Genomic DNA, 20,077 nt, shown 5'->3' with positions numbered 1-20,077 from the left:
GTTCAAATTTGATTTGAATCCATGATAAGATCAAAGGCTATTTTGAAGCTGAACCAGATTATCCAAACTCTACATGGGATGCCACTTTTAAGAAGAGCTGGTTTTGTGCACCAAACCACTTCAGTTTTGGCATGAGAAATCCTTAGAGAGGGCATGAGAGATCTGAGAAAGAGGGGTGGGCATCCGTGCATTAGAAAAAGAGGAAGAAGATCCTCTTTGGGGCATGAGATCTAGGGCAGGTTCTAGGGTTTTCTAGTTCCTATTTTGTGAAGAGAAAAATAAAAAGAGTTTTATTTTTCTTCTTCCATGTCATCTTCTCCTTGAAAAGCTCTTTCTTCTGATCTGGAGGTGTTCATTTGATCTGAAGAAAGGGATCTCCATCAGCCATCCAGATCCTTCGTCACGAGCTAGCACTCTTAGGAAGGACGATCTGTTCGGCACTTTGAGTGGATCACCTATAGAAGCCGGACACGCTGTGCAGCTATTTGGCTCAGAAAGAACCTCCTACCAATGTATCAACAGTGGTGATCATCGATTCATGATCAAATAATGGGTTCTGAACTCATCGCATCAAATCTAAGCGTTAGATCTGATTCAGGACATCGATACGATCGATGCAGTATTTTGTTTTAAATCAGATTTTTTTGTGCTATATTTTCATGTCATAGATTCTTAGGAAGGTAGTGTAGATCTGATTAAAGTATGTATAGGAGATTAAATAGTTTAATCTACTGCTTCCGCTATAAAAAATTTTAAAAATATACATACTTGAACTGCTGTTTCCCAACAGGGAGCACGGGGAGGAGGAAGGAGCGGTGGTGGTATGCGGGGAGGAGGAGGGGGGCAGGCCGAGAGGAGAAGGGAGGGCCATCAGGGGAGGGGGGTTCTCACACTGAGAGGAGAAGGGAGGGCCATCGAAGATCGAGAGAGAGGGGGAGTTCTCATTGGGGATCGAGAGGGAGAGGAAGGGGTGTTCTCCCGCCGAGAGAAGGGAGGGCTGCTGGGGACTAAGAGGGAGTGGGGGTTCTTGCGTCAGGGACTGAGAGGGAGAGGAGGGGGATTTTTGTGCCGAGGACCGAGAGGTAAGTTAGGGGATCGTGCGGCGAGGAAAGGCGGAGACCAAGAATCAGTTAGGGAAATGCAGGGACTGAGGGTTTAGCTTTTTTTTTTTTTTTTTTTTTGTCTAAGTGACAGAAAGAGAGGAGGGAGTGGTTTAGTCAGAGTATGAAGACTTCTAAACCATACGGCGACTCTATGAGTCACCTTTCCATAAGACGACTATATGAGTTGTCCTTCCATACGGCGGTTCTCTGTTGCTGGCTCATCTTTTTACATAGCCTGGATTGTGGTGAGTTGATATATAAATCGTCCTATCATAGGATGATTTTTTTTAGACAGTAATTTGATAAATAATTTGAAAAAATATTATTTTGATAATTTTTTTAAAAATAATCATATTTTGATAAAAAAAATCTCGATTTGTTATTATCCTAAATCTTGAGGAGGGCCAGGATAGTTTATCCTAATTTTCAATATAGGTGGCTGTGCTTATCTTTAAGCTACGAACACAACAAACTGCTAAATGAAGTGCAATCCCACCAAGTTGTACTGTAACTCCTTGCGTGGCTCTTCCAGCACCTGAAAGTAGGAGATAAGCCCCCACGCAGCATAACATAACGGTAACCACTCCCAGTGTCAGCTGGAATCTACGTTCCTCACTTTCCCATCATCCCAGCTCCCACCTGCTCCCTTCTCAAACCTCAAGTTCAAATATGATATCCATAATATAAAATTAAGATTGATATGGTTGGTCACCTTCAAGCTCAAGCATAACGGGCCGATGTCAACGGTCGCCTCCCTGCTCCTACCGAACTTTTTATTCTCCCCACCAAAACCCTATGGACTCCTCCCGCTTCGTCACAATTCCAGGGTTAGGGCTAGGTTTAGGGTTCCGAGTACCCTCGTCAGTTGCAGCACCGGCGGCGGCAAGAAGACGGCGGCCTCCCGCTCCGACATGGACTCGCCGGCCGTCGACTGCATCGGCACCGGCGCCGACGTCGAGTGCTTCGTGGCAGAGTCCTCCTCCGAGGCCGACCAGCTGTTGCCGCCGACGGCGAAGAAGAAACCGGTGGCGAGCTTCGAGAGCGGGGGAGGGAAAATGGGAGAGGGTTCCGACTTGGGGTTGTTCCAGAAGGCCTTGGACTGGGCGCTCCTGGTGTCGCCCTTCTTCTTCTGGGGCACGGCCATGGTCTCCATGAAGGAGGTGATCCCCAAGACGGGGCCTTTCTTTGTCTCGGCCGTCCGGCTGATCCCGGCCGGGGTTCTTTTGATCGGTTTCGCAGCGGTGAGGGGGAGGAAGCAGCCGAAAGGGGCCCTCGCTTGGCTGTCCATCGTCTTGTTTGGGGTCGTGGATGCTGCTTGCTTTCAGGTGCGCAGGTTCATCAAGTTTTTGCTGCTGAATTATTAAAAAGATCAAGTAAGAACTAAGAAAATATGCTCTTTCTACTTTTACCTTTTCTTTTTCTCTTTTTAATTTGTTCATACCATTGGTTTTGATGGCAATACTGAATTCTCTGTTTTCCGTGATGGCAGGGATTTCTGTCTGAGGGTTTGCAGAGGACGTCGGCCGGATTGGGCAGTGTAAGTTTGTAAGCTTTAAGCTCTTTGAACTTCTTGACGGTGTCGGGTTTGTTTCAAATGCTTGCTTTTACGTTTCTTCTTGCATTTACTGTTGGCCTGTTGCAAGAGTATTTAGTGCTTTGAATTCTACTATTGGGTTCGCTGAAAGGTTGGATCTTGCAACATCCATTTACTTTTTCTTTGTTATGCTGACTTCGGTAGATTTCTAAGCCTTCTTTGAACCCTAGCATTAGCTATTGGTCCTAGGAATTCTGTTAAAGGGTGTTTCTAATTCAATTGATTGGGATGTCATCTTTTCATCCCTTAGTACTGAAAAGTTCATTTGGAATGGTTGTCAGAGTTTTACTGCCCCTATGTCTCTGTTTATTCCCACCAATAGGTCTGGTCTAACCAATAGGATTCTGTGTGACTGGGACACCTAAGAATTAGTTTCTGGTTGATGTAGTATAAATACATTTAGCAAATTTGGTCCATTCTTCTTAACTTTTTCCATCTTTTAACAAGTAACTTATTTTCCAGTTATGCACCTGAGTTTGCTCATCCTCTAGACAACAACATTATGAATTATTTTCCAGTTTTATTATGCAATACACATGCATTGCACATGAGTTTAGTACATTGTAACTCTGACTAAATCAACTAACCCGCAATTTAGAAAAGGAATGTTTGAAAGAAATATATTGCTTAAATTGAGCATCACAAAAGCATCAACATGAACTTCATGCACACATATTATATTACAATATCATAAAAATGACAATTGGTTTGAAGAAAATGAGTTGAAACCTCTGAAGATGATGATGATCTGGCTCCAAAATTTTAGAGCAAAGCATAAGTTGGTTTGCATTGGATTTCATCCATTCAATGTAAATATATCTTTTGTTTCTTTCTCCCTTTTGGAATTCAATGTATATCTTAGTTGGATATTCATCATATATCTGGTTTTGACCAGGCAGGTGCTTTAAAAGGAAGCTGTGGTATGTGAGTGGTCAAGCAATTGCGTAGCGTATGTGCATTATTATGGGTTCCAAATGTGCTTTTGGTATTTTAAATGTTTAGAAATTTATAAAATATAGTAAATATAATAGTGAAAGCAATATTTTCAAATAAATAGTAGCCATATTAACAAGAATAACGTCTAGCAATTAGTGTTTACTATCTAGTATTAAATTCTTACTAGTAATTATTTGAGCAGTTATTGCCTGTAGTATTAATGATATCATAGTCAAAATATTGACATTATTAATATACATGTATTTGGCCTGTTTGAAACCCACATGCATCCTAACCATTAGCTTGAACTTGCCTTCTTTGCATAGGCCTGCATAATACTGCCCAAATTTATGGTTGCACAATATAAAAGACCCACATATGCTGTTGTGCAATGATAATTATGCCATATATACAGCTGCAAAATGTTAGTCCTGCTGCATATGTGCCCTCAAAGTTCTAACTAAACTATCCTTTTGGTCCATATGTGGCCCAACGGCATCTAGTAGTTGCATGTAGGGTATGCATTGCGGTTAGAGTATTGCATACACATATACAACCACATATATGGCCTCATGCACTGCATTCTAAAATACTATTGTTGCATCAAATTGATGCTTAATGATGAGGTTGGAAACAGTCATGAGAGATTGGTCTGTCTCATTCAAAGTGTTTGCATTATTTATAACTATATGACATGGTTTTCTTGGTGGCATATGAAGCGAGACATCGCATGTAGGAACCAGAGTTTTTTTACATAAGCTTTCCTATTGAAAGCCTACAACTTGATGGGTTACCAAAAAATCGCCCTTACATTTATTGAATACACGAAAACAAAAGTTCCTACTGCTTGAATATGTCAAAGCATAGCCATTGTAAAGTTGGTTATCAAATATCATAAGCTAATTGTTGTATAAAAATTGGCTCCTCCTTTTGGGGAAAGATCCCATTGTCTGTGATTTTTGGTTGGAAGAGACAGGCCATATTGCCAACTTGTAGTTGCACAAGGCCAGTTTGACCATGGAATGTTTAAACATGGTAAAACTTGAACTTAAGGTAGATATGTTTGATCTGACACTGTGAGGGAACCCTTGTTTGTCCAACAAGTTTTACTTGGATGATAGAAACTTAATGTATAATGGTGATACAAGAAGTTTGCTTATGTTTGGTGTTATGATATCCCTGTGATCTGGTAATTGAATCTAAGTTGTAGCTCATTAGATGGGTCTTTAGGTGGTACTACTATATGGGACATATTCACTTATTTGGGTGAGGCAACTAGATGACATAGATTAGGAAACATCTAGTTTGTATCTCCATATGCTGGCCTGTTATGGACCATACAATGTCATTCCAATGACTGCTGTTGGTCTTCTTGGCAAATTGCACATCTTCTTTTATATGATTATTCATGGTATGCAGTAGCTTATTTTGATACTAAGGAGGAAATATTTACATTTTCAGTGGTGTTCTGGGGGCCTCCTTGTGTGGGGGGGGGGTTTTCTTTTCAGCAGTTGAGTTGGCTTTGTGGGGATGCAATATGGATCAAGAGGAAGCATGTAAGAAAGAGCTGTGTATAATCTACAAAAGAAGAGAGTCCTCATGCATTGCTAGGACAAATTGATTATGTCTTGTTGACTTTCAGGCCCAATTTTGCTTTGATGCTGGATTATAAGCAGACAGGTCCCAAAAGTATTTCTAATTCAAACATCAAGGAGCTTGTTGAGTTCCTGAAGCCAATAACAGCCTGAACTTAAATTATTTGCTAATTTGTGAAGATTGAAGATATTATATAAGCCTTTTACAGATGCCATGGAAAAGTTTTAAATCTTAAGCGAAGAAATGGAACTGCCAGCTGGGGGTAATTTTTGTTACATTGTCTCTAATGAGAATCTTAAAGAATAGAACTATTTGATTAATCTACTCTAATCACCTTTTCAAATTATTGTCAAGTTAGATGTATATGTAACTGCCAGGTTTTAGGAGAGGGGCAAGTCAATTGAAGTGGGACATGTTCATGGGAAAAGGAAAAAGGAAGTAGCCTTTTCTCTCCATCCCTTTTTCTTTTATTTCCTTTGCCCTTTTTTCTTGAAATTGTTACGTCAAATGCCTGTTATTTTCCAGATTCTGTCCAAAAGAAACTAACAACAAATTACATTAAATATCCACAGACTCTCTAAGATCCTCTCAAATCTTTTATTGCCCAATGCTATACTCGTATCAGAACTGAATTCTGATCTGCCACTATTTTCTTGCAAGGATAAAAACACAAATTCTAAGTTGATCTACTTCGAACCCAGACCCCTGCTTCACTTATAGCAATCTAACTGTTGATAGCTCTTCTTTCCCTTATGTTCATTGTTTTGGCCGTCCTGTCAGATATGACACTGGGCTTTCTGCAAAAACTTAAGCCACCTAGTTTTAGACCCATCTCCTGCTAAAATTTTAGCCCTCCGATCTAGCCCAAATTTTTGGTGAATTTAGTTCTTTAATATTCCAGTCTTCTGTGAACTTTTAATCTTATCTCAGATCTGCCCTCCATATCCATACCAATTAGTCCTTGCTCATAACATGTAATAGCAAAGCTAGGTCCTACATAAGTTGTTCAGATTTCACAGAAGCAAAGAGAGAGATTTTGTGAACGTGTTAGCATGTAGTTTTATTATGAGCCTCTGATGTGATGTGTTTAGCCATGCCTGCCGTGAATATTGGATAAAGTGATTACCGCATCTTTTTGGGTAATTTGGACAATCTCTTGGTGCTTTTGAGACAATGAACAATTGCTTGCTCAAATAACAGGCAGCAAAGCATTTCAATATATATGCCAGACTGCAAAGTACACGCTTGTGCCAGGTTATGTGTTATTTTCAGAAGATTGACAGATATGATATCAATCAGGGTTTAAGTTCATTTCTGTCTTAAACCCTGAACCCTGATTTAATATCAGGGTTTAAGACAGATATGAACTTAAACCTGATTTAATATCTGTTGAAAAAACAAGTGGCTTGTAATTTTTACTGAACGATTGTCATTCTTTCTTATACTTTTCCATGCTACAAGAGCTCTATGATATTGCTACTAGCTCAATGGACATGTAGATTAGGAAAATGGATGCATGTAATTTAGTGTTTGGAGTTTCAATTGAAACTGAAACATTTTGGTTGATGCAGACTAGCTTCAGCCAAAATCTATCTGAAACTTATTGTATTTTATTATCTTCAGCCAAGATCTGTAGATTTTGGTTGAATCCTACCATCTTTGTCCAATTTTGTTAGTTCTGGCTGAAAGTGCTTACAAATAAATACAAGTCCCTAATTTTCAGGTTGCTTCTTTTTTTTTTTTTTTTTTTTTTTTTCCATTTTTAGCATGCTTATGGGTAATAAGTTTGTTATGAAGCATCTTTTGCAAGATAAAACTTGAACCATATGAGTTTTCAGTAGATTTGAGAGCAAGATTAGATTACAAGAAATTTAAGAGAGACGCATGCACATAGAGTAGATTTAAGAGCAAGATTGGATTGCATGAAATTTATCGGACATAGACATTATGCATGTATGTATGTATATGTGTATAGCATGCATGTGTATATATATATATGTGTGTGTGTATATATATTATATAAACATCTTCAAATGTGGATCTGCAGACCTTGCTTACGTTTCATAAAAAATCACAAGATAACCAAAATTCACAATATATAATATCGATTCTGTATAAACTTAAAATAGCTTTATTGTTTCAATATGAGTTCATAAATTTTGTGTAACTTATTGTAAAATCAACAGTGTCTATTCTGTGTCTATAACCTGTATTAGTTTTTTAATTTTTTCCTAGAGATTTGTGTATACTTTATTTTTAATAATATATTTAGAAACTTTCAGACCACTGAAATTTACATACTTTACAGTTTCAAACGATGATACTTTCTCTTGACTCATATAAACTTTTATTTATTTTTTTAAAATATATTTTCCTGGTGTTTCTATTATTTTTTGGGTAAGACTTTAAACTTTTAAACTGTAACTGTCAAAAAACTTAGTTTTCAACCTTGCTGTAAATATGGCATGTGAATATGTGTCAGGTGTTAGCACTTTATAGAAATAGTCAATTTTGTTACTATAAATTATTGTGAATCTTTCTTAGTTTTCTATTCTCTTGGAACATGTTTCTTTTCTCATCTTCTCCAAAATTGTCCATATTACTTCTTCTATCACCTCTTATTTTCAAAATGATACCTGAAGTACCAGTAAATATGTGGAACATGATGTATCTAAACTTTTAGACCATTTGTGGGGTCAAAGTTTTTATCTACCGGACGTACACAATATAATACATCCATATTCCCTACTATCCTTTATTATTCTTGGGAACTTCTAATTTAAAGTTAAACTTACAGGTTATCATTGATTCCCAGCCTTTAACAGTTGCCATACTTGCAGCGGTGTTGTTTGGTGAATCAATTGGTGCAATTGGAGCTGCTGGCCTTGTACTTGGTGTTATTGGGCTTCTACTTCTTGAGGTTAACTTCTAAAAGTAGTGACCTTTCTGAGAAATTCTTTCAAATACTTTGCCAGAAACATGCATAATATTCATGAAACAGAATCAAAGTTTATCAAAGTAGCTGATGTTTGCACTACTTGGTTGGTCAGATAGACTTTTCAAAGAAATACATGCATATTGTTGGTCTGTGCCCTTGTCTAAGTATAAATATATTCAAATGGCAATATTTGTTACTCACAAATCTAAGAAAAGGTCAATTTTTTTGTATCATTTGATTATAAAATGAAATGGCATTATTTACCTTATATTTGCTATCTATAGGCACTGAAGTATCTATAATTTTAGTGGTGGCGTTATTAAGTTGCAAAATGATGGAAGATGGATCTTATATGTTCGTGAAGCCTTGAGTTATCAAACTGGATCTGTAATCTTGTTTCGTGAAGCATTGGATGTTCTCTGACAGACAAAATCTATATTGTATTTATTTTTCTCCCTTTTTTTCCTTTTTTCGGTTATCTTTCCTTTTTCTTAAAAAAGTTACTACTACTTTCCCATACTACCTTCAAATGATAGTTATTATCTATCATCACAGTCAACATACTAACTTTTCAAGCCAAAACATACAATTTTGGCCATTAAGAGCTAGGTTTAGGCACCAAAGATTTACTTATCTTTTACAGTTGATTCAATGTTTGCTTTTCAGTCTATTACTTTGAAATAGGCTCCTTGTGGATTGTTTTAGTTATTCAATCTTGTGAGTTTTTTTCATTTGGCGTACTTGAGAATTCAAGACCCAAGATATTTTTTCCTCAGTAATTAAAAATGACTATATCCTTTTCTCTATAGTTTTCTTTCATCTTCTTCCTTCGGCTTTCTTCTTGTTGTTGATTGTTTTCTTGCACTCACTTTTCCTATATAATTTTCTCTGTACTTCTGCCTCCTTAACTATTAATATTATGTTTTCGATATAGAGTTATAGATATTATTAATTCTGGGTACTGGTTGGCTTGTTACCTGGAGATGAAAACCTAGTTTTCCCCCCATTTCTTTCTTGAAGAAATATTACTGTTGGCTTTAAAGCATTGACTTATTCAGCCTTGATAACTGATATTAAAAATTATTGATGCACTGCAAAAATTTGATTCGCTAAATCTTTATGTTTTAGACATTGATATTATGTTTGTATCATTACTTGGTCCTAAAGTGAACTTGATTTTAACGTTACTTGAGAAGACATGTCCCAAGCTTTATGATAGATGTTTGTTCTCTTTGAAAGTAGGCAATGAGATGGATGTCTCCTTCAACAGTGTCTGCAGATGGTATGTGTTTATTTATCGCTTGATGTTAAAGAATGGAAATGACCTCCATACATGTTATTGGTACCACAGAACATCCAAATACCAGAATGAATTTTCAATCCCTAGCAACTAAAGGTCCTATTCTACATATATACTTACCAGCCAATAAGCAGCCTATTGGCTTCCTCTGCGAGTAGGAAGAAACCATCGCTGGTCATTCCCCTTTCTTTAAGAAAACCAATTGCATTAATGCGATCACTGTCAACTAGGAAGTTTTGTGATCCCATGGTCTTGGCTTGGTACATATCCTCCCAGATGGCCTTTGAATTCATGACTGGGAGCTGGTGAGAAATTAGTACCTTTTTTTTTTTTGATACAGAAATTGTACCTTTTCAAGGAGCAATGTCAGCCTCCTTGTCTTTAGATATAGAGTTAGCACTACTGCTACCAATATGTTTTGTGCTAGTTCATTCAGAATTAGCTTTCACCTAGTTTGTGGAAGGAGATTTTAACGAGATTTCTGGGGACAAACAAGTGCTACAAATTTCCTATCTAGGTACTTCCTCCTTGATTTTGGGATGAGGAAAGTTGTATACTTCAGCATTGTTGACTATCTATAGGAACAGTCTGTTACTATTACTTTAAAAGTTTGATGGCTTTCATTAGCCTCCAAAGCTTCCATACTGAGGACCATGCCTATAGCTGCTTATACAAATAAGGTGGTCTCATAGACTTTCATTGAAATAACTCCACTGAGCTGAGGTACTTCCTTGTCTGGATGGGCTGAATGATCTCTTTAATCCTTTTGTAAAATGGAAAGCATGTGTTCTTGCTTCATTCATGATCCCAAAAAGGGAGTAAGTGGGACCATAAAGGATTCTGATCTAATTTAGGTAACCATTTGTTAGTAGTGTACTTGATGACTGAAGAAAAGTTCTGATCAATCACCAAAGGAAAAAGTTTGGTTTTGATTCCAAAATAAGTGGAAAATGTACAAAGTCTCTCACAATTCTCGTGATAGCTCTATGAAGTCCCTAACCATGAAATGAAGTTCATAGGCTCCTTGCTAAGCATATGCTTGCATCCCATTGTCCTAGGAGCATATTTATATGGATCACTAAAGAAAAGTTTTGATCAATCACCAACAGGAAAAGTTTAGTTTTGACTCCTGAATAAGTGAGAAATATCCAAATTTCCTTCCATTCTTCCAATGCTCTTGATAGCTCAAGGAAGTTGCTTCATGTGACATGGAGCTCATAGGCTTTTTGTTATGCGTATGCTTGCATCTCACTACCTCTAAAGCAACTTATCAGTTTGACTTCTAGTAGGGTGATTAAATTTTACAATTAGGCACATCTTGCCTATAGCCAAGTCCTAATTGCAGTTAAATGACATAGATGGTTCATTGCTTAGGGTTATCTAATCAACAATGATCTTTCATGATTTAACTTTTGCCAACTTTTTTTATATCAGTCATCACAACCCTTTCCTAAAGGAGGGTGACGGCGTTTATGAAAGCTTTGCTAGGCCATGAAGATTTGGTTTTATAGTAGATTAGTTTAGTATTAGCAAATTTGCCAAATCGATATTGGGGTCATACCAACCAATGACTAGTTCAGCATGGTATGGGTTTGTATTGTGCCTGCTGAGGCATACTGAAACAAGTAGAGGAAGGGAGAGAGGAGAAGGAGAGAGAGGGAGGGAGAAGGAGAGGTAAGGAGAGGAAGAGGGAGGGAGAATTGCCGGTATCGGCATGACTTGAGGAGAGCAGCAGTCATGGTGGGAATGAGCTTCGGTTCTTTATGGTGAGGGGCTTTCTAGCGATAGAAGGTGACTGCAAGGGGGGATGAGACGGTCTTCATCGAGATATTGAGATGTGGTGCGCTGGCGGGGGTAGTGATCGGAACCTAGATGAGAGTGAGGGAGGGAGGGACAACAGCTTGTACTGTCGTGGTTCAAGGAGGGCAGCAGCCATAGGTGCCAAACTCCAATTCTTTGTGGAGAGAGGTTTTCTTGCAATGAAAGACAATTCTAAGGTGGACGGGAGGGCTTTCACTGAGAGATCAAGAGATGGCGGACAAGATAAAGATTGGAACCCTAGGAGAGATGGAGAGACATTGAGAGAAAGATTGCTTTGGGAGTTCAGGACCACTACAACGGGGATCGGGGGTTGACCATTTGGTTCTTGATCAATTCGGTACTATTCAAATTGCTTGGTTCGAGATGGTTCGGCCAATCTTGATATTTAGTATATCTTGTTTTGCAAGTATTATGCATTTTAACTTCTTTTTGACTTTTTTATTTTTAATTTATGATTATATTCGTGGTAATTCTAATAGGTGGTGCTTCCACCATTATGACAAACAAAAAAGAAAAAGTGAATTGGTAGATATATTGCCTCCAAATCATCTTGGTGCTTGTCAATAATCATATTCTGACACCAAAATATTAGTAATCAAACCAATATTAGGTAAGTCATCTTCTATGTTTTTAATGGACTTAGAGGTGCAAACGAGTCGAGTTACTCGCAAGCTATTTGAGCTCGACTCGATTTGGTTATTATCGAGCTTGAGTAGTCGAGTCAAGCTTGAGTAGCTTTTCAAGTCGAGCTCAAGTAGTAGGATGCTTGGCTCGAAAACTCACGAGCCTACTCGAGTTTATATATATATATTATTAATAGGCTAAAGCTCAATTTCGAGCTCGAATATGGCTCAGTTGATATTCAAGTTGAGTCAAATCGATCTTGAGTTTTGTCTATTTTTCATTGAGCTAAGCTCGAGCTTGAGATGGTAAGGCTCGATCGATCTTGAGTCGAGTTTCGAGCCCGAATATTTTGAGTCGAGTCGAGCTCGAGCTTCCAACTACTTGACTTGGTTTAGCTCGATTGCACCCTTAAGCTCAATTATGGACTACATATTTGTGTTTTGTGTATGCTACTGGGAGTGTCATAGGTGAGATCTAGTTTTTTAAGATAAGGTATGGTGCAGCTGAGATTCTTGATTTTTAAGATGGAATGTTAGAGAGAGAGAGAGAGAGAGAGAGAGAGAGATAAATAAAGGTCTGATTTTTGAGAGAATTTCAACTTAATAAAGTTTCTTTTTTAAAATTGTAGTCGATATTTCTTCCATGTGAAGCTTTTGCTCCATAGTTCTGCTTTTTCTATCTCACATGCTATCATGTGAGATGGTTGAACATTCAAGGGTGGATGTTCACTCAGGAGTTCCTGTTATGTATGGTAAGAAACTGAGTTGGAAGATGTTGGCGTGGAGATGGGAGGAGAGGTGGAGATAGTGGAGGTTCTTAAGGCAGTTAGGCAAGGGAGGGGATTAGGGCGAGGAAACTTTACATAAAGGTGATAAGAGAGGAAAAGAGAGACACCACCTATGCCAGCTTATCTTTAAGTTTGAACAGGCTTCTTATCCAACGAGAGAACAATGGATTGTGGCAGTTTTATTGGTGGATATGATGTATATAATGTAAAATTTAATAAACAGATTTATTAGTTCAATACACCCTAGGACCTCAACTCTTGCTTTTTGATATGGTATAAATAATTTGACATTATGACTTTTTTATGCAAAAACAGGTGGAGGTGCACCTATTGATGCAACATTTGGAGATAGGACATCTTTCTTTATGTAATAGAATATTGATGCTTTTTGATGATCCAAGGCAAAAGGCCTTATCAGCTGCAAACTTTGTTGGCCTTGGTTATACTTTATGCTGGTTAAATCTTACATATTAAGCTGACATGCCCATTTATCAACCTGATTTGTTACCAGAAATGATGCTGTAGTGCCTTGACATTGGCTAGCTGTAGTGAACATAATTAAGCACATAATTGCTCTTTAAGCATTAGGTGGAGCATGTTGCAGAAAATCCAGTAGATAAGCCGTTTTGTTAAGGATGTCTACTATTTCTGTAGTCTTGTTTTTTCTAAAAATATTTGGTTAGAATGTTGTAATGGTTTATTTTAAAGAAAATTTATGGTGCATACGAAACACAGACCCATGAGTTATATATTTAGCTCATTCTTTTGCTTTCCCTCAAATGGAAAAGAAAAAAAAAACTTTTGCTTTTATTACTTTTTCCTGGCAGTTATTGATGTTTATCCTACAGGTTCCAGCACTTTCATTCGAAGGAAATAGTTCGACATTATGGGGCAGTGGGGAATGGTGGATGCTTCTTGCAGCTCAAAGCATGGCAGTAGGAACGGTCATGGTCCGTTGGGTGTCCAAGTATTCTGATCCTGTCATGGCAACTGGATGGGTATGTTCTGTTAAAAATTGAAACTTTGTTTGATGTGAATCTAGTAGATGGGGGATTCGGACATGCTGTACAATGCCAATCTTTCAACCAATCAAGTAGAAAAAAAACCTTTTATTGAAGGGCAATGATTCCCTGAGCTTGCTTCTTTTTCTTCTTTGTCATCTTCTTGCAACTGTTGGTGTTTAAAGATTTATCATTGTGCCAATGCCCACTGCTAAAATCTCAGGATGATGTAGCATCTAAAGATGTCTGCGTTTTGTAGTCTTTAAAATTAATTAATCTAGTCAATGACCTATGGAGCTGGAATTTGTAGAGTTCAATTTCTTGCATGGTTTATTATATGAGTCCTTGCAGAGCATCATCTTTGAAGAATAAGCTTCTTTGGAGTGAATTATGATATATGACTGCTGCTGAGTATAAATATAAATTTGCAGGAAATGCTGAATGTTTCAAATTATGTAGTGACGTGGCACTTGCCACAGTTAATAATATCTACTGATACCATATTAATATTCATTCAGTTCTCTAGAATTTCTCAGGCATTTCCATAGTGAAGAAACATTTTAGACTATGCAGCATCTAATACAATATTCTAACTTCTTCACCCTACACTTCTTGGAATCTGAGGCCAATAAATATGATAATGAAATCTGGCAAGCTTACACCCCCTTTCAATACTTTTTCTTGTTAATTACTTTGTCTGTAAAGGGACAGATCCATATTCTATCCCCAATCTTGCTTGAGAGTTTCATCATGTCTGGCTACTTCGTATTCTACTTCTGCCTTCTTACATGTGAAGCTGATTTTAATTTAATTAGTTGATTATGCATTAATTTGATCCTATTATTTTATCACAGCACATGGTTATCGGTGGGCTCCCTCTGCTGGTGATATCTGTAATCAATCATGATCCTGCTATGAGTGGGAATATTATGGATCTAACATCCAATAATCTTTTAGCACTTTGTTACACCTCTGTTTTTGGAAGTGCAATCAGCTATGGTGTATTCTTCTACAATGCAACTAGAGGTGAGACTTAATTTATTTATGATTTCTACTAACTTCTGTATCGTTTCAAATATTTGCTGCTACCTATGGTTTTCTGTAGTCTGTCTATGGATATCTGTTTAAGTACTAGGCCATGAAATGCGGTTTTGATTCTTAACGGATATATAACTAACCTTTTGATGTAAGTGGTGTTACCATGCTACTATTCTAGTAGAGACTAGTGCCTGTCAAATGCTGCCTACATGATATATTCAAGTATTTGATAGATGGTGTCATCTGTTCAGTCATGATTATTCGTGATTGTTTGGAGCAGATCTGACAAATTTACTACTAATTTTAGTTTATGTACTTCATTTTCTTAAATTTGTTAGAGAGCATGTGTTAGATTCTTTATTTATTCAAGAAGAGTGTATTTATAGAATGAAAGCGATGTGCATAGCTGCACACACAAAAATCCAGCCACTTTGGTATTTGGATAATATTGTACAGCTAAGTACGAATTATCTGGACTTGATTGATAGTTGATTTTTCTCTGATGATATAGTTGACATGCATGCAGGTAGCTTGACAAAACTCAGCTCCCTCACATTTTTAACTCCAATGTTTGCTTCAATTTTTGGGTAAGAATATCAGGATCTTTATTGTATCTATTTTTCTTTTGAGGAAATTGCTTTCGTGTCACATCAGGACTTTTACTGCAGTACTTTGTTTCATCTTAATTGGCTTTCATTACATAACATGTTTATCCAAAGAACGAGAGAGACTTGCTTTTGGTTTTGCTGAAGCAGTGTGAATATTAAATTATGACTTGTTATCAATCACATGGTTTATTTGTTACTTTATAAACAACATAAAACATGTCCCCAGGTTCCTCTACCTAGGCGAGACGTTCTCACCTTTGCAACTGGCTGGTGCTTTAATCACAGTGGTAGCTATTTATATGGTCAATTATCGTGACACTGTAGATGAAACGTGAAGAAATGATTGGTTGCGGCTGGTGGTTGATTGATGGCATTACCGGTGTACTTGCTGGTAATTGATTGTATTTGGTGCAGTTCTTTTGCAAATAGGAGTAGGTATTGATTTGCCAATGTGTCTGGTAATTGATTCAGTACACCATATTCATCCAAATTGACAGGAGATAATCCTGGTAAAGGCGTTCATTTCCTTTAGCATGTCAGCTCCAGTTACAGAGTAAAGCATGTTCGGAAGACCGATTTGCTAATTAAATGTTGAAGTATGAAATCTTGAGATGGATCTCTCCTTGCTCAGATGGACAAAACAGGAAGTCATGCATATCAAGGCTCATAGAGACAAAATCTACAAGCAGCATTTTATGATTCTACTCGAGTCACAGCCGTGCTAGGTGATACACGTTGGTTCGTTCTTCTTAGCTTGGCACTAAAACTTTGCTCATTATGCAGTTTATATATACAATTTTGAGAGAAATTTACATAATGCAATTTTTACCAGACACTGATTATATTTCTTGTTGTAGATAGATTGAAGGAGGAATGTGAGGTTACTTGTGCAGGAAGGGTTGAAATTAGGTCATGTATATGATTATTTCAAGTATGACTGGCCAGATTTTTTTCTCCTTTTTCTTAGAAATCATTACCTTTGTTTGTAGATAGATTGGAGGAGGAATGTGAGGTTACTTGTGCAGGAGCGAAAGGGTTGAACTTGAGGCATGCATATGATTATTTTCAAGTATTACCCTCCTCGCTTCCTCCTCTAAACAAGTTTGCAGAGGGTCCGCCGTCCGCCTAATCCCAATTTGAGTTTGAGACGTTGTTCTAGCACTGCAGCGCTGCTAGTCTTCTGAAGGTTAAGTTGGGTCTTTATTTACTAAGGTCAAGTGAATGGAATATAAATAGAATGCAACCACATCCTAGAATTAATTATATTTGATTGATAGCTTTTAAACGCATCAATAGAAATAATATCAGATGGGCATTTGATCCCATTTTATGTGAACATTAGACGGATTTTCCAACGTATGGGCTCAAGTGTGTATCAGTATCTAAATAGATAACGGATGAACCAAGAACCCATCTTTATCATTGTGTTTCTTTTTCCCTTCGCCCGAAACCTCTCTTTTGAATATATGCTGAACAGTCACTTGGAGTTTCTTTCTACTATTAAAATAAGAGATTTATGATTTATTTAATTTTCAAAAAAGATTTGAGGTATGGTTATGTACGTCAGTTATGTAGACTTTTATCAGTATGTCCAAGAGAATCTCTCTCCTAAAAGAATTCATGAGTTTGGATCCTCTACAGCTCAGCCGTTGAATGATTGGAGAGAGCCGATCACCATCTCATGAATTGCTCTTAAGATTTTGAAGCTTCACAAATATGTCCATGCACATCAGTATCTCAAACTAAGATATTTGGAGTGGAGACACCATGGAGTAGAGAAGCTCTAGTGAGCTATATACCTTGAGGAAGGTGGCTTCCCTAATGATCTCATCAAGGAAAGAGGTAACATTGAGGGGAGATAAAATAGTGCTCTTTGAATTGGATTTGAAACAAATTAGGGTCAGTACTTAGCAAATTACTGATGAAAAAAATAGGGATGATGGTGGGGAACAAGAGGGGAGAAAAGATAGCATGTTGGAGAAAAAGATATGCATTTAGATGAAAGGATGTGTGAAAGGAGATGGATTTTCAAATTGAACCTCTTTTATTCCTTAAGGCGAGGGAGGGAGAGAGCTGTCAGCTAGATCGGAGGTGGAGCAAAGAATAGAAGGAGATAGGAGAGAGGGAGGTGCAGGTCTTTGAGGAGAGATGGAGAGCATGGTAAAGAAAGAAGCGAGTAGTAGAAAAAAGAGAGGATAGAGAATGAGCAAAGAACGGAGGGAGAGGAGAGGTAATGTGGAGAGGGAGAGGTATGCCTTTTTAGATGACTACTTTCTCTTTGTTTTTCTCTCTCGTGGCTGAAGGGAGAAGAAAGCTAGTAGGGTGTTAGCTACTATGAGATCCATTCTATCCTAGGATTGGAAAGGTGATTAGATCAAATCTTATATTTGGGCATTTGGAGCTAGTTCTATATCTTATATATAAATAAGGCTAGGATCAAGTTATATTTAGCATCTTTAAACTACTTATAAAAAATGCATTTAGAGGTCCAAGTTACATTTGGTATCTTATTAAAAAAAAAAAAACTACTTATAAAAAATTATATGATTTGGAGGTCCATTGCAAATGCACTAAAGTGGTCAAAAAATAAATAAATAAATAAATAAATAAATATATATATTGTATATTTAAATTATCAAATCTTAGCCATTTGGTATAAAGGCCATATGATTTTTCCTATGTTAGCAATTTAAAGATATTATATTACATCTAATAGCTCGAATGAGATTCATCATTTATTCAAAGAAGATGTAATACTCTAAGAATTATATCAAATATAATTTGAACTAGATCCTGTATATATGAATGTATGTATCTATATATGTATGTATGCATAGTATTGGGGGTATCTGATGCTTGGTACAAGCTGAATTCAAGGTCAAGATAGAAACCTTAGCCGTCATATTTTTCATGTGGGGTGGCTGCATCGAATTATCATGCACATAAGCACCATGTAACCAAGTAATTTACTGGACTGATTAATTTGAGGGATAGAGGTTGCATCTTAGGATTCACCGTCCTTGGTGCAAATCCACCATTGGATTTCCCACTGCACAGCTCTCAAAGTGTCCTGAATTTTGTCATTCATCCATATGTATAGATCTCAAAGTGAATATTGAGTGATCCAATGGTAGATTCATGCAAAGGAAGGTGAAGGATACAACTCGTCCCTTGGACAGTCCCCTCGCCTTTGCACGTCAGCAGCCGGTAACTTGGCCCATGGTCTTCTTCTCTGTAGCCATCTCTACATGCAGGTCGACTTCCATATTTGCCTCCATCTAGGTTCCGATGTTCACCTCTATCTCGCTTCCCATGTCTGTCGACTCCACCTCTTGGTCGTCCACGCCCCCCCCCTCTCCATCAATTCTAGGTCAGCTCAGAACTAAACTGGTGAAGACAGGAAGTGTTCCGATGTCACTCTTGGATTTGGATTCCAAGTGGCCGATCCACTGGAAAGGAACAAGGGCAGTCCCCCAAACGCTCTGGTTCCCATATCAGCGCATAAATAATGTCCATATATAAGCCGGTGTAGCCGGGCATGCGAACCATTGATCCTGCGAACCATTAAACTGTCCGGTAAACAAATGTCAGTTAAAAAAGTGCAAAGAAGAGGTAGTTTGGAGGTGGGATTTTGGATGGGCCAATACTAATAAAACCACTCCCTAGCTCTTCCATGCTTGATAAATGTGCTTTGTGATAACGATGAGGATGATGTTGTTGCCGTCATCATCATCATCTCAGCATATTATTATCATCATGTTCATTATTACCATCATCATTATTATCATTGTTATTATTATGATAACCTAGAAAATTTTTATATTTAATCAATATGAGAATTTATTTTACTGGAAGCGTTCTAATGGTTGTATCAAAGCTCTGTATTTAAATCTAACCGTCACCAAGATCTAAGAGATCGTGGATATCTGGGACAGGCTTACTAGAGAAAAAAAGAACAGATTACATAACTAGCTAGTCATTGTGATCCCATTAAGACTTGGAAGCATGGTAATAAGGACAGGGCAGAAAAAAAAGAATGACAAATGGAGCAAAGATAATCGCGACTTTCACTGATTAGCCATGGCTACATTAGCCAATAGCCACGATTATGTGACGACCTTGATAGCTCTTGAGGGATAAAAATATTTAAGAGATGTTTGATTTGCAATCGGAATCAAAATGGGAATGAAAATCAGAATGACTTGGAATCGAAATCGGAATGATCAAATCCTCCGAAGCGGATCAGAATCGAAATTGAAATAAAAAATTAAATCGATAAAGGAGAGTAGGGATTGAGTCCTATATAGATTGAGCCATTCTCATTCCATCTCGGAATCGGAATCGGAATGGGACTGCAGAATGGGAGTCATCCATTCCGATTCCGATTTCGAATCCCCACTCCTCCCAATCAAACACCTTCTTACATCTATAGATTTCAAGAAGTATATTATTAAAAGTATTAGCCTATTATTAAAAGTATTATGGCCATGCTGTTGTTCCCATGGCACTTGCCACGCTAGTAGAGGTAAAGCTGAGAAGATGGAAGGTGATGGGTGAGCAAGATTCAATAAATACCAAGCATGATCTAAACTCATATACTGCACTAGTAACAGTTTCTACAGTAAACAGCCATTCAGCAACTCATGAGTTGGGGATACTTGGGCTACTCTTATCATAAAATAACTAATCTTTCATCACCTTATTTTAGCAGCTATCATATTACTTTGCCCG

The 20,077-nt window shown here is 37.6% G+C and overlaps 1 protein-coding gene across 4 annotated transcripts; it reads left to right on the top strand.

Moving 5' to 3' along the window:
* The first annotated feature begins 1,670 nt into the window (after nt 1-1,670).
* Nucleotides 1,671-16,316, top strand: LOC105036062 (WAT1-related protein At3g02690, chloroplastic). Of its 4 annotated transcripts, none has more exons than XM_010911806.4 (9): nt 1,674-2,428; nt 2,593-2,640; nt 8,027-8,149; nt 13,548-13,697; nt 14,555-14,726; nt 15,265-15,325; nt 15,573-15,737; nt 15,844-16,084; nt 16,208-16,316. In XM_010911806.4, the coding sequence occupies exons 1-7, from the start codon at nt 1,841-1,843 to the stop codon at nt 15,679-15,681; spliced, it is 1,251 nt and encodes a 416-aa protein (XP_010910108.1). In that variant the 5' UTR covers nt 1,674-1,840; the 3' UTR covers nt 15,682-15,737; nt 15,844-16,084; nt 16,208-16,316. The 4 variants fall into 4 exon arrangements, with proteins under 4 accessions (XP_073112666.1, XP_010910108.1, XP_010910107.1 ...); XM_010911805.4 differs by having other exon boundaries at nt 16,204-16,316; XM_073256565.1 differs by having other exon boundaries at nt 1,671-2,428; nt 15,671-15,737; nt 15,844-16,316.
* The last annotated feature ends 3,761 nt before the right edge of the window (nt 16,317-20,077 follow it).

Source organism: Elaeis guineensis, chromosome 4, assembly GCF_000442705.2.
Source record: "Elaeis guineensis isolate ETL-2024a chromosome 4, EG11, whole genome shotgun sequence".
NCBI classification, from domain to species: domain Eukaryota; kingdom Viridiplantae; phylum Streptophyta; class Magnoliopsida; order Arecales; family Arecaceae; genus Elaeis; species Elaeis guineensis.
The sequence above is the reverse complement of the archived record's forward strand: the minus strand, read 5'-3'. Positions and strand labels throughout refer to the sequence as shown.

What these genes read in the sequence shown, in the direction of transcription:
- LOC105036062 (XM_010911806.4), top strand. Translation starts at nt 1,841, where the DNA reads ATGTCAACGGTCGCCTCCCTGCTCCTACCGAACTTTTTATTCTCCCCA. An exon ending in TGGATGCTGCTTGCTTTCAG is followed by an intron (nt 2,429 to 2,592) that starts GTGCGCAGGTTC and finishes CCGTGATGGCAG; the next exon opens with GGATTTCTGTCTGAGGGTTT. An exon ending in CTGTCATGGCAACTGGATGG is followed by an intron (nt 13,698 to 14,554) that starts GTATGTTCTGTT and finishes ATTTTATCACAG; the next exon opens with CACATGGTTATCGGTGGGCT.